General features: G+C 45.4%; 2 protein-coding genes across 9 annotated transcripts in view; one reads left to right on the plus strand and one right to left on the minus strand.

Moving 5' to 3' along the window:
• CHAC1 (ChaC glutathione specific gamma-glutamylcyclotransferase 1) overlaps window positions 1–13949 on the plus strand; it is an 88979-nt gene that overhangs the window by 26057 nt on the left and 48973 nt on the right. Inside the window, exon 5 of one of the 5 annotated variants that reach the window (XM_082387269.1) lies at window positions 7159–13041. The exons of 3 other annotated variants lie outside the window; for them this stretch is intronic. In XM_082387269.1, coding sequence (XP_082243395.1) covers window positions 7159–7343 — 185 coding nt within the window. In that variant the 3' untranslated portion in view covers window positions 7344–13041. Of the gene's footprint in view, window positions 1–3557; window positions 4091–7158; window positions 13042–13949 lie in introns of those variants that run through there. One more of the 5 variants, XM_082387278.1, reaches the window with a different exon arrangement.
• Window positions 1–13949, minus strand: part of INO80 (INO80 complex ATPase subunit) — a 130933-nt gene that overhangs the window by 5226 nt on the left and 111758 nt on the right. For 2 of the 4 annotated variants that reach the window (XM_082387217.1, XM_082387215.1), the window contains 5 exons: window positions 4839–4997; window positions 4098–4200; window positions 3204–3292; window positions 924–1079; window positions 460–619 (listed from right to left, as the gene is read on the minus strand). In XM_082387217.1, the coding sequence (XP_082243343.1) occupies window positions 460–619; window positions 924–1079; window positions 3204–3292; window positions 4098–4200; window positions 4839–4997 (667 nt within the window). The remainder of the gene's footprint in view (window positions 1–459; window positions 620–923; window positions 1080–3203; window positions 3293–4097; window positions 4201–4838; window positions 4998–13949) is intronic. The other 2 variants (XM_082387216.1, XM_082387218.1) reach the window with 2 other exon arrangements.

A 13949-nucleotide genomic window follows, 5' to 3' on the forward strand; every position in this document is an offset into this window, starting at 1 on the left:
TTGCTCCGCGGCATGTGGGATCTTCCCGGACCAGGGCTCGAACCCGCGTCCCCTGCATTGGCAGGCGGATTCTTAACCACTGCACCACCAGGGAAGTCCCTACTCCCAAGTTTTAAACTTAGAGGTCCTCAAGAAATAGCAGCAACACTGGGCCCCACAGAACAAAGTGAGGAAAGGCCTAGAAAAGCTAACTATAATTAAAAACTGGCAAAAATAAGGGTGAAATAGGAAAGACAGGAATGGCTAGAAAATAAAGACGTTTGTAATCTTTATGAAGTTCTTATTTTGCATTCCCTAAACCTTCTCATTCTCCCTTTCACTTGAATCGGCTAATGAAAGAATGAGGCTACAAATTCTTTTTACTCTACTCCACTCTTCTTTAAAGAAAGTAGAAAACGGCATTATCCTAGAAGGAATCAGGACCTCACCCAAGCTGTATGGGACAGCAGCATCACTTACCGTTCACAGTGTCCGACACGGAGCCCGTTATGGAAGCAGGAGAGTTGGTGGCTCGAGACTGAGGGGCTGAGGAGGCTGGGTCATCCACAATGACCAGCATGTCACTGCTGCTCTCGTCGGGGGGAATAGAGCCGGTGTGCAGCTCACTGCTGATGGAGATCTAGAGGCAAAAGGGTCATGATCACCCCCCCTCCTAGCGCCCGCGGCCCACGGCCCTCGTGCCTACATCAGGATGTGCTTCTCAGGTCTCACCACCATTTGCCTCTCCTGCCTGGCTTCACTCCTGAGAGTTAGACCCCCTGCTTTGGCTCCAAAGAAGGCAGCCTGTCCTCACTTGCTTTTCTTCCCATGGATTCCATATGTAACCCCTTCTACAAGGCAGGAGAACTCCTGGAAAAGCAAAGGCTACCAGGTCAGGACACAGTCCCCACTGCTGTGATGAAGGCATCTAAAAGGAGCCTCACCTCACTGAAAGGGCTGGGCATGGCTGAGTCCACACTAATGAAGGAGTCATCCCCGTCTGCAGAGAGGTTGGAGTTATCAGCCGAAGGAACAAATGGGATCACTAGGTTCACACCCTCCTTTCTCCTTTTCCCATCCAATTCATCTTCCTTTTTCTTCTGGGAACACACAAATCAAGAAATATGGAAAAAGGATGAGGACAGGCACCAAGAGAAGAGTAGGGCTGGAGAAGAAAGTGATGACAGAAATTTGACTCTTTGTAAACTTCTAAGTTTCATTTTATTCAATTAGCATATTATTAAAGGAAGAAAAAATCCTAAGGAAGGAGGAAAGGGATGGCTTAGTAAGAGTTTATGCATATTCTGGCACAATAATACAGAGTTGAAAGGCCAGTCACACTGAACTGGAGCTGTGCCAAACCTAATCCTCACAGGGCGGGGTGCACGGTCAGCTTCCAGCACGGCCAAGCTGCAGCACTTCTCAGGGGCGGAATTGATGCAGCCCCACAAGAGGGAGGGCCCGTGCTCTTAGTATATTTTCCGCACATCTGTTTTCACTCTGCCTTCTTTTTAAATATGTATAAGGGGAATGAAGGTTCTTATTACACACAAGGAATACTGAGGTGGCTTTTCATTATTTCCTCAATTTACGCTTAAGGATTGAGTGACTAAGCTACACTAAACAGTTCTAGAGCCAAGTTCAGTAGGGCTTTGTCACAGATGAGAGATGTGGAAGCACAGAAAGTGCTTAGAAAATTCTGGGGATCACACCCATCCACCGCACCTAACGGCATTTGTATCTAGACCTATATCAGGGTTAATAGGGTATGTCTTTGTGTAGTTTATATTATCACTGGGTATTTATCTGAAACTTCTTATTCAGAGTAGGGATGGCACCTGATGCAAACTCAGTAAACCCTACAATGTCCTGTTGAAGAAAACCACCCTTTCTTCTTTGATATTGTTCCTGAATAGTAGTAAGCAGTGGGTTAGAGATTTGAAAGTGGAGTCATAAAAGAGAACCTGAGAACATCGGTAGAAATAGCAGCCCAGACTATGAAGAACGTGAGCCTTCATTCCTGAGATTTTTTTCAACTCTGTAAATATAGTGAGTACCAAGGGCATCCTTCAGGCTAGAAATAGTTCTGCTTAGCAGGAGGTACAATTGAGGGTGTGGATTGAACTGGTGTGTGTATCAGAAGATGAACATATAATATAGACAGGCTCCTAGGCTGCTGACCATCAGGGCCATACAGACAAAGGGACACGAGGCCCTATACAAGCTTGCATAAGGGGAAGAAGTGGACCTCCACTTAAAACACAACCGGCTTTAACATGTGACTAGACAACATGCTTCAGACAAACCAAACAGTCCAGGGAAATGATACATGGACAAATGTCTGACTTGAGGGCCCAGAGCTATGGCAATGTCTGAAGTTCAGCACAACACAAAGGTAAGCCAAACCCACCAGAAGAAATTAGGAGTCACTTTCTGGAAGGTAATAAAATGGTTTCAAACCAACAGCCTTTATTTATTTATTTTTAAATTAATTAACTAATTATTTATTTGTTCAAACCAACAGTCTTTAGGCATGGTTAAGTCTGGGAACCTAGCCAGAACTAATGGGCTGACTCCTGAAACAAGAGTAAGTCCTGAAGACCTCATTTCTGATTTCCATATCAGTAAAGATCAGGGGTAAGGATTATTGATATACTTTGGTAGAAACAGCAAGACAGGGAGAAATGTAGGGGAACTACATCCCACTTTGCAGCTAGCCTGGTGGGCTCAAGTAGGAAATGTCAGAAGGGAGACAAAAACAGCTCAAATCCTTGGCATGAATTGGAGAAAAAGATGAACAGACTGGCCAACGATTTATTTTTCCAGTAGTAGATGACACTGAATGGTGCACTAGCAGAACTATGGCAGAAGGAATGGATCTAATGACCTCTTAGGTCCTTTCTAAGATTCTATGGAATCTAATAATGTAACATCCATCTTACATTTATTAGACTTATGCTTTTTAACAGTCCCAACAAATGGTTTCCATAATTACATGTAACCACAGACACATGTAATTATGTCTGTGTGGGGAGTACAGTTCTACCAAGGCTGCATTTCTCCTGCTTGATTCTCTATCAGGACAGAACTGCCGTATAGCACACGTAGATGGAGCTGGACACCAACCAGTAACCAAGACGACAAGCCTGTACCCTGAAGCCTCTTCTGTAAGGACCACTCCGCACGCCCATCAGTCCCTGTCCACCACCCCAAACTTGACATACCTTCTCTGCGTATTTTTCCCGCTTGCGCTTGCGCTCTTTAACTCGGTTGGTTTCCTCCTGCTGCCGTTTCTCTTCTTGTCGGAGTCTCACTGTCAGGAAAATTTTAAAAAGATCTGATGAAGTACCTGTGGCAATCCTAATCCTCATTCTCTGAAATTAAGGTGGCCATATTCTTTTATATTTATGATTGAAGGTATGACTTCTATCCATCTAAGGCAGATATCTGGTGGTCTTCTAACCTGGAGAACGAACAGAGTTCCTTGGATTCTTAACAGTTTTGGGGTTCAAACCACGATTCAGTGACACTGTCATGGGCCCTTCCTTGCCTTTTATTCTTTTTCCTTTTCTTTTCAGCCTTTTAATATCTCTGCATTGCACAGAGTCCTGAAAGGTTTTTAGAAGGTGGTGTGAGCCCCCATAAGAAAGGCGTTTCATCACATTTTCTGATGTGATGCTGTCGAAGTCCTCAGAGGTTTACAAGGTAAGTCTGAAACTGAAACCCATTGTTCTCAAAAGCCAGAAGTACTGGGAGAAGCATTTGTATGTTACATACAGCAGTGTGCTTTTCCAACTTTTCCATAAGAACATTTCTCTGGATAGAACAGAGTAAATTCATTACTGCTGAGGAGTCAAGGGATATAGCCTTCCTGGTACACATTTATTTGAAGTCATATTACTCTAACAATACACACGAATTTTTCCTTCTACTCCATAATACATCCTTCTTTGGGTTTTAATATAAAATATTAACCAAAAAAATGTTTCTCCCCAGACAGTCTTTGGTTTGCCTCCCCTTGGAACAGTCAAGGGCGCCTTCCATTTCCAGAAGTGTGGGGCTAAAGAAACATCTCTGTAAGGAGGAGAGAGCGTTAATAAGAGGTCTAGAGTACATACATTTCTTCTCCAATTCTTCATCGTCTAGAAGAAGGCTAACCACCTCTTTGGGTTTCAAGGTATCTGGTTTGAAGTTTCCACCAGAAATCACCATCCGCTGAATCTGTATCAAAGCAGATCAAAAATCACCATCCTAAGGCATCCATTCCCTTATGGCAAATATTCAGAAAGAAAGAAACATCTTTCTTAATCTGTTCTTCTGGTGAGGCCCCTGGATTTCCTTCTTCTTTTTCATTCGTGTGGCTGGCTCATCCAGGTCATTTGTCCAACAGAAAGGACAATGAGAACTTCTTTGCTTGCAACTGTTAATTGATAGCTATAAGGTCCAATAATACTGAATCAAGAAGGAAAAGAACCCAAAATGATCATTTCTTTAGAAACCAGCAAATTTGTCACACAACTCAGAGGACAATCACACCGAGAGTACTAGGGTGAGAGCAAACGCCATTCCTTCTTCCCCTGAATGTGAAACCACGTCAAACAGGAGGGCCACGACTTGGGGTCCTCTTCACATGAACAACAGCTGAATGTAGGTTGTAGACACCATTCTGGTAGAAAAGGAGTAAGGAATGGCCAGCGCAGTAGACTGCTTTTGTACAGGACCTCATTTTATTTTCTATTCACAAGAAATTTTAGTGCTTTCATGACCAACGAAAGCCAAGAGAGTCTTAGTCTCAGTCCAGGCAATGTGGCTGGACTATTTTCTTTACCAGCACAATACTTCCTTTGCCTTCTGCTTACCTCACTCTTCTCCTTGGCTCGCTGCAGAATGCGTTCTTCAATGGTGCCCTTACAGATGAGTCGGTACACGGTAACCTGCTTTGTCTGTCCCAAGCGGTGGGCCCTGTCCATGGCCTGCTGGTCCACAGTGGGGTTCCAATCGCTATCATAAAAAATCACCTGCATAGGCAGGACAAGAATACAGCAAAGATGAGGCACTCTCAGGGCAACACCAGGAATTCTGACAGCAACCCAGCCACTCATCTATTTCAATAGTCTGATGCCAGATTTTTTTCTACGATATAAAGATGAACAGGTATCTACTCATAAAACCAAGCCATTCCCTCATCTGCCCTGGGCAAAAGAGACATACTCTGAGCATTTTTCAGGGTTTTCATTTAAAAAGAGGGAGTGGCAACAATATTAATAGTTAACACTCAGGGCTTACTATTTGCCAGTCATTGTACTAGGTGCTTTATGTGTATTAACTCACTTAAATCCCAGTACCACTATGATTTAGGTACTATTTAAAAACCCCTTTTTATAGATGAGGAAACTGAGACACAGGAATAAGAGATTTTATCCAAGATCACACCACCTAAATAAGCAGTGGGCCTGGGATGTGAGGGATGTGAAAGTCTTCTCTTTAATCCTAGGCCTACCTTGTAAGAGACAGACATGGCTTTCCTGGCATTCTCAGGTTCCCATTAACAGGGTCATTTCCTGTCTCTTGAATTCCAGGCAAGAAATGTTTAAATGGTTCTCTGGAAGTTACTCCTAGTTTGCTAAACAGCAAACAAAAACAACAACAAAATGTACTCCCCCTTCCCCTGCCCCACCAGTGATCCTAAAACCAACAGACTCCTGGGTCCTCAGCCCTGAGGCTACTATCAATACAGTAGACCTCCTAAAAGAAAGCCAGTTCAAAATGACCCTCATCCCTCATGCGTCCTCCTCTACATTCAACCAAGTCATCAAATCCAGCCAGTGCTTCTTCAGAAACAAACCTATCCTTTCTACAGTCCACTGTCCTCCTTGACCAGGCCCTCACCACCTACAGCTGGCTCACTAATGTTTCTAGACCAGCAGGCTTCTGAGATCTCTTTCTTCTTCAGTCTACTTTGGGTACCACTAGAGACCACTCCATCTCTCTGTCGATTATGCTGTAACACACCGAGTCCAAACTCCCCTCAATAATCAGGTCCTGCCATACTAAGACAACTTCATTTTTATTCTTTCCTAATATAAAAGCACCCCTTCCCTTTTGTCAGATAGGTCTCTTCGGTATCCCTCACTTACATTATGTTTGTTTGTACTACTTCTTGCTTAAGCTGATTTTCTGACTAACAATCAATCCTTCAGCTCTTCTCTGTTGGTTAAAGTTCAGTTTAAGCTTCACCACTTTCAGGAAGACCTCCCTGATTTCTCTTGCCTGTAACAACGTCTCCTTTTCCTATTCCTCATGAATTCCTATTAGAAGTAACACCGGCTGAAAGCTTTTGAGCACTTAAAACAGATGTGCATACATATCTCACTAAATTTTCAAAAAAACCTTATATATTTCCTTCATCTTATAAATTAGGAAGAGACTGGCCTGAGTTCACAATCCTAATAGTCTCCTTCCGCAACGTGCACTATTAGCAAAATGTTGCACCACCTATCCTGGTCCAAGTTCCCACTTAACTGCTACCTTCTAAAGGTGTCCAATTATTTCGTGCGTATTACATATTTAAAAAATCTTCCTGTCTAGTCTTATTTGAGGACAGACACCATCCACCAGTACAAAGTAGAATTCTACAATTAGTCAATTGATACTAGAATCTCTAAGGTGTGATCAAAACTAGACAGAGCCTTAAAATGTAGGCTGAAGAGTGATTCATTTCTCTTGACACTGTTCCTCTAGATGCTTTTTCCCTTGCTTAACACCATTCCTAAGTAATTTATTTTCTCATTTAAAAATGGAAGCAATTCTTCTGCCATTTTCTGCAGAATTCACTTGAGGTGAAGATGGATAAAAGGCATCAGCATTTTCAATGCTCTTGCCTCTACTAATAAGGACCCCCACTGGCTCTTTCTTATGGTGCTCCTTTTGTCTTGCTTTCATATGACGTATAATCCCTCAGTTTTTATAGTGCAGGTTAGAATCCTTGAGGAAAAAATTACAAACTGCCTGCCAAAGAAAGAAAATCATTATGAAAGCTTATTGTTAATCCACAGTGTCCACAGATCTAGGATTTGGAAGTACACAGTGTTTGTCATTTGTAGAGGAGTATAGCCACAGGACATTCTGGAACTTCAACAGGATATGCAAAATTTTAGAAAATTCAGTTTAAACTTTCAGGGAGAACAAAGGAAGAGAAGACAGAGTTAATGAAAATGAGACCTCCGGACTTCCCTGGTGGTGCAGTGGATTCCGGGAAGATCCCACATGCCGTGGAGCAACTAAGCTCGTGTGCCACAACTACTGAGCCTGTGCTCCAGAGCCCGCAAGCCGCAACTACGGAGCCCACATGCCACAACTACTGAAGCCCATGCACCTAGAGCCTGTGCTCCGCAACAAGAGAAGCCCCCGCTTGCCACAACTAGAGAAAGCCTTTGCGCAGCAACGAAGACCCAATGTAGCCAAAAATAAAATTAATCTTTAAAAAAAAAAAGAAAAGGAGACCTCCAATTGGACTCGGGGGGAGGGTCATTATTTGCCCAACATACCTAACATGACCTACATATGTGGAAAATGAGAGTTGATGTCACACCCCAAAGATAGTACCTTAGTAGTCCAAGCCTAAGGCAATGGTTCAGCATGAATTCATAATGGGGAATCCTGTATTATGAATCATTTCATTGGTGTTTCCTCTATATTTACATTTTTTTATTTTTTTATTTTTTTTATTTTTGGCTGTGTTGGGTCTTCGTTTCTGTGCGAGGGCTTTCTCTAGTTGCTGAGAGCAGGGGCCACTCTTCATCGCGGTGTGCGGGCCTCTCACTGTCACGGCCTCTCTTGTTGCGGAGCACAGGCTTCAGACGCGCAAGCTCAGTAGTTGTGGCACACGGGCTTAGCTGCTCCGCGGTATGTGGGATCTTCCCAGACCAGGGCTCGAACCCGTGTCCCCTGCATTGGCAGGCAGATTCTCAACCACTTCGCCACCAGGGAAGCCCTATATTTACATTTTTTAAAAAAATTTATTTATTTATTTATTTATTTTTGGCTGTGTTGGGTCTTCGTTTCTGTGCGAGGGCTTTCTCTAGTTGCGGCAAGTGGGGGCCACTCTTCATCGCAGTGCGGGGGCCACTCTTCAGCGCGGTGTGCGGGCCTCTCACTATCGCGGCCTCTCTTGTTGCGGAGCACAGGTTCCAGACGCGCAGGCTCAGTAGTTGTGGCTCACGGGCCTAGTTGCTCCACGGCATGTGGGATCTTCCCAGACCAGGGCTCGAACCCGTGTCCCCTGCACTGGCAGGCAGATTCTCAACCACTGCGCCACCAGGGAAGCCCATATTTACATTTTTTTTCCTGGAAGTCTCAGTGGCAACCAAACCTGATTCAACTTGGGTTCTTTTGAGATCATAAACAATAAGATTAAAGCCTAAGAGACAGGCTTGCAATTTAACTTTAAAGTCTCCCCTTCCCCCAATTTAGTGGCTATGTATCATTCAAATGGATTAAAAGAGGTGAGGAACTGGGGAGAAAGAGAGAATAAAGTAAGATTCTACTTAGCCCTATCCAATAAGCTCTTGATGTTCAAAAAAAAAAAAAAAAGATTCTACTTAGAAAAAGACCCAGGGAAAAAGAATATGAAATATGTGTAAGCTAGTGGGTTAAGACAAGAACTGAGAGAACTAAAAACCAAGTTAGATGATATGAACTCAGGGAGAGGGGGTCAGGGGAGACCATGTCCATTAGAATAGGACAGAGATGACATCTTTGTTTATGGAGCTCAGTGAGACATTCTAGAGAAAATAACAATTAAAGAACTACAACAGCTGACTTAACTAGGAAAGATTAAAGCTAGTCAATCCACAATGTGTGGCCCAACAATGACTAAGGGGAAATATATTACTTGTCAGCACCTTTATGAAGTTGTAACACCAAGCTGGGCGGGCACTGGGAGGGGAAGCAAGGGAAGAAGGTGAGAGCTGAGATGGGGTGGAGGCGCCTGGCTACACAGGTCAATGAGAGGGAGTTTCAGGGTATGAGGGAGTGAAATGGAGAACAGGAAAATTTAGAGGAACAACTGGAAAAAGCTGACCAACACTTGGAGGGTGGAACTCACTCTTTTTTCCCCCAAGAGAACAGGTGGAAGTTCAGTCACTTGGGAGGGCTGAAAGCTGCCCCATGTTGTCTCACGGGACATAAGACCTCTCACACTGTTACTACGGGACAAAAGCTCTTCAATCTCTCTCTACACATAAACATTTAAAACAGATCTGACACAAACAAAACCAACAATGCAGTTTATAACAGTCCCTCACTAAACAATGTCAAATGCAAAGAGATCCCTACTCCAAGAAGAATACACAAAGAACAACACAGGCAGTGAGGGGCAGTTGCCATTAATTTCATGCTAAAATCATGTTTTTACTAACAGAGTGAGCCAGACAGAATCCCAATGTTTACAAATGCACGTTTATAAATGCACTCTCAATCATAAAACATTAAGTTTTTCCTGACATTTTAGGCACACTAACCTCTTCCCTGTCCATAAATGGTTCTGGGGATCTTCCAAAGCTGAACAAATCTCAGGACAAAGGAAAAATACCAGGCAAGCAATTAAGCTTATTGTTTCTCTAATAATCCACACACAGCGAGTATAACTTAACTCCACACAAAGCTTTACCTAGCAACTCATTTAAATCTTTTATTTTATTTACTTATTTTTGGCTACATTGGGTCTTCGTTGCCGTGCGCAGGCTTTCTCTAGTTGCGGCGAGCGGGGGCTACTCTTCGTTGTGGTGCGCAGGCTTCTCATCGTGGTATCTTCTCTTGTTGCAGTGCGCGGGCTTCAGTAGTTGTGGCACGCGGGCTCTAGAGCGCAGGCTCAGTAGTTGTGGCGCACGGACTTAGTTGCTCTGCGGCATGTGGGATCTTCCCGGACCAGGGCTCGAACCCGTGTCCCCTGCATTGGCAGGCGGATTCTTAACCACTGTGCCACCAGGGAAGCCCACTCATTTCAATCCTGTGGTCTCATTTTTTCTGAGTATTCCAGGAGGTTCTAATTTGTAAGTCCCTCAGCCCTCCCCTCAAAATTAAATGTAAATTATTTTGGAATTGGGGACTCAGAATATTCAGAGTCTCTCTCTATGCCCCAGGATATAAAAAGAATTCCTACTTCTACTCCTCTAGCTATGGGGTTAGGGGCCTACTTTGGTTCTTTCTGACTGGCAGGAGCAGCTTACCTGCATAAGGCAAACTGTGAAAACCAGAAGCATGATGCAGATCTGCCCCCCTCAAACCTGCTTATTTTTTGGCCATTCAAATGAATGACTAGGCGAACTATTCCTTAAGAAACCATAGGCCAAACCTGACATAGGCAGGCTGAGAAGAAGGGAAAGATATTTTAATCAAATGAACCAATGCTAGGCCTCCCCAGGTGACCTCATCCAGCTTCATGGCCTTAAATGTTATCTATGACATGATGATTCCAAAATACATCTTGAGCCTCAAACTTTCTCCTAAATTCCACACTCTACCACCTGGGTGACAATGCCACTTAATGTCTGGCTAAGAGTCTTGAACTTAACAAACCCTAAACCAAACTCTTGATTTCCCCTCTCAAACCCGTTCTTCCCCACACCTTCCCCTTAACCAGTAGTTGGTATCTCCATCATTCCAGTTGCTCAGGTTGAACACCTTGGAGTTCTCCTTGATCCACATGATCCACATCCAATCTAGTAGTAAACCCCATTGGCTGTGCCTTCAAAATACATGCAGATTCCAATTATTTCTCATCACCTCCACTGCTTCAATCCTTGTCCAAGTCACCATCGTCTTGTGTCTAATTCCTAACTGAACTTCCTGCTTCTACGTCTCTCCCTATAGTCTTCTCCACCCCACCCCCCTGAAGCCAGAAGGACACATTTAAACTCAAGCTAAAGTTCTTCCTCTGTTCAAGTTCTTCCAGTAGCCTCCCACCTCAAAATCCTAACCATGGCCTATTAAGCCCCACACAATCTGCTTCTGACACTCACTTTATACCACCCTGCCCTCATTCATTCTGTTACACCTACAAAGGGCTTGCTTCATTGCTTCATTGTGCCAAGGATGTTCTCACCTCAGGGCTTTGTTCTGTACTTATCTCCTTTCCCTGGAATGCTATTCTTTTCTGCCAGATACATAACTGGCTTGTTTTTCTCACTTTCTTCAGATCTTGGTTCAAATGTCACTTTATCAGAGAGGCTTTACCAGCCCATATAAAACAGCAACCCCTGACCCTGAACTGGGTTTTGAAAAACAATCAGAAGTTTACCAGGTGGAAGAAGACAAAGTGCCCAGGACAAAGATCTATGATGAGGGAGCTGTTAATGTAACATTATGATACAGTATGGTGGGTTCAGGAAACAAGTCAATCGTTATTACCGGAACATAAATTTTTTTGTTTTTTTCCTTGAAAAAGGACGTCTTTGTTTCTGGACAATGCACGCTTTTCTTTAACGATTAAAGCACATGTATAATGTATGCTTGAGGCCACAAAACAGGCTGTTGTAGTTAGCATAGAAATCATGTCAGAGCCAGAATGATTTCCCTGTACCCCAATATGGGAACACTTCTTTCATCCCATCCAACCGTCTGTCCATCCATCCATCCATCCATCCATCCACTGGACCACTGGAAGTCACAGGCCACAGGCCCTTCAGAGAGCACCAGACACAGCTTTCACCTGTACCTGCCAAGAGCCAAAGGGCGCTCCGGATCCCTAGAGCCTAACAGACCCAACCCTTAGCAAACCTGCTACTCATTGTGAGGTCAGCCCCCCAACCTACCCCCACCCCACCCCCAGCCCGTGCCCCACGCTCATGCAGTTGGAGGGCTGGCTTCAACTCCGGTGAGCTGGTTTGGGACTGGAAAGGAGGGAGAGAACAGAGGGAGATGGTGGGAAGTAGGGAGGGTGCGCCAGCCTTCCTCTCCTCAGGTTACCCATGTCCCGGATCTCAGAGTCTGTGTCGCCATCTTTGACCCACTGCCTCCACACTGATGGCTGGAACTGGTGGCAAGATGCCAAGTGGACCCAAATTCGGATCTAGGTGGGAGGTGATGGAGTTCACCGTATGGAGGAAGGGGGGTGGGTTGGCATCTGGTGCCTGGTGAGGCGGCGAGTGGCAATGAAGATCCCCGAGTCCCCCCTCAAAACAATGGTCACGTTGCCGGGAAATCCATTGACCCCGAGAGAGAGCAGTACCTCCCCTAGACATGGGGAGAGGCGGCCCATGCCCTGGCGCCACAGTGGGCGGGTTCTCACTCTCCCAGTGCCTTGCAGGCAACTGTTGAAAGCCCCTTCTTTCCACCATTCTTCCACGCTAGGCCCCCAACCTCTCCCCGCCTCTGGAACATAAATTTTGGAAGGAGTAATAGTATGGCAATTAGGCTGGAAAGGGAGATAAAGGCCACAAAATGAAGGGCCTTGTATGTGTAAAAGAGCTTATACTTTATCTTGCAGATGACAGAGACTCCCTGAAGAGTTTTAAGCCAGGGAGTAGCATGGTTAATAAAGAAGGGTATAAAAACTAACAGAGGAGGTATGGGGCTAGGGACTCAGACTGGAGTCCAAAAGATCAGCTAGCAGAAAGTGATGAATCTTGTACTCATATTAAGAGTAAGACTAATTGGGCCCACTGCTGCCAACTCCTAGGCAGCTGTCAGAGAGTCCCCTTTAACCTGGGAGAGAACTTTCACTTTGCTGAATTGAATCTGTGTCTGGGTCAGTTCCTACGTGCTCCTCCCTCTATTTCACATATGCACTGGTGGGACTTCCCTGGTGGCGCAGTGGTTAAGAATCTGCCTGCCAATGCAGGGGACACGGGTTCGATCCTTGGTCCAGAAAGATTCCACATGCCACGGAGCAACTAAGCCCGTGTGCCACAACTACTGAGCCTGAGCTCTAGAACCCACGAGCCACAATTACTGAGCCCGCGCACCACGACTACTGAAGCCTGCACACCTAGAGCCCGTGCTCTGCAACAAGAGAAGCCACCGCAATGAGAAGCCCACGCACCACAATGAAGAGTAGCCCCTGCTCGCCGCAACTAGGGAAAGCCTGCACGCATCAACGAAGACCCAACACAGCCAAAAAACAAAACAAAAAATATGCATTGGCTTTACTCAGCTGGAGCAAAGCTTGGGATGTGGAGGGGGGTGCCATGGGGCCTTCCAGACTAGATAATTGTAAAGACTGAGACCACCCACATGCTAAACAGTGTCTCAAGACCCCTCCAGGAACCAAATAACTTGTCCTCCAATATGCCCAACTTCCCCCATTGGTCACCTCTTGGTATGAAGGAAGCACCCTGGTGCGGCAGGACTACCAGTCTTCACTCCTGGGTTCACGTCCTAGCTTGATCACCACCTGCCTGGCGTTCTCACACAGGTACCTGGGCCTCTCTAAGGATAACTGTGGTTGGGATGTTGAGACAAAGGCTTCCCGGGGTCGGGGGTGGAGAGGAGGGGAAGCAGGAGACCCAGAGATAAACTCAGGCCCAGTTCCTGGGGGCTGTGCAGAGACACAGGAGAGGCATATCAACCAACCCTGGAGGGGAACAAAGGTGCCGGAGAAGAAGCTACTGCCCCCTGGGAAGCCCCTAAGAGTTTCCACCCCTCTTCCAGCGATGCCTCCAGGACACAGCAGGGCTGAACCAGTACAAGGCTCTGGAGTAGTTCCTCCACAATCGGCTCTCTTTCTCCTCTGAGGCTCCCAATCCCCAACTCTGGCCCTTCAATCCACATCATGTGTGAATTTGTTTTCACCTGCCCTGGGAATCCAGAACCTTCCCTGGACTCCCATCCCTAGCTTTCCCATAGCAGCAGAGCTGAGCACAGAGCCAGGCAGACAAGGCCTAGGGGAAAGGAGGGGTATTTGGGGCCCGGTATAAATAATGAAGTCCTGGACCTGGCTCTCTCATTTGGGGCTACAAGGGTCACAGGAT

The sequence above is a fragment of the Balaenoptera borealis genome (assembly GCF_965194805.1).
Source record: "Balaenoptera borealis genome assembly, chromosome: 3".
Classification (NCBI taxonomy): domain Eukaryota; kingdom Metazoa; phylum Chordata; class Mammalia; order Artiodactyla; family Balaenopteridae; genus Balaenoptera; species Balaenoptera borealis.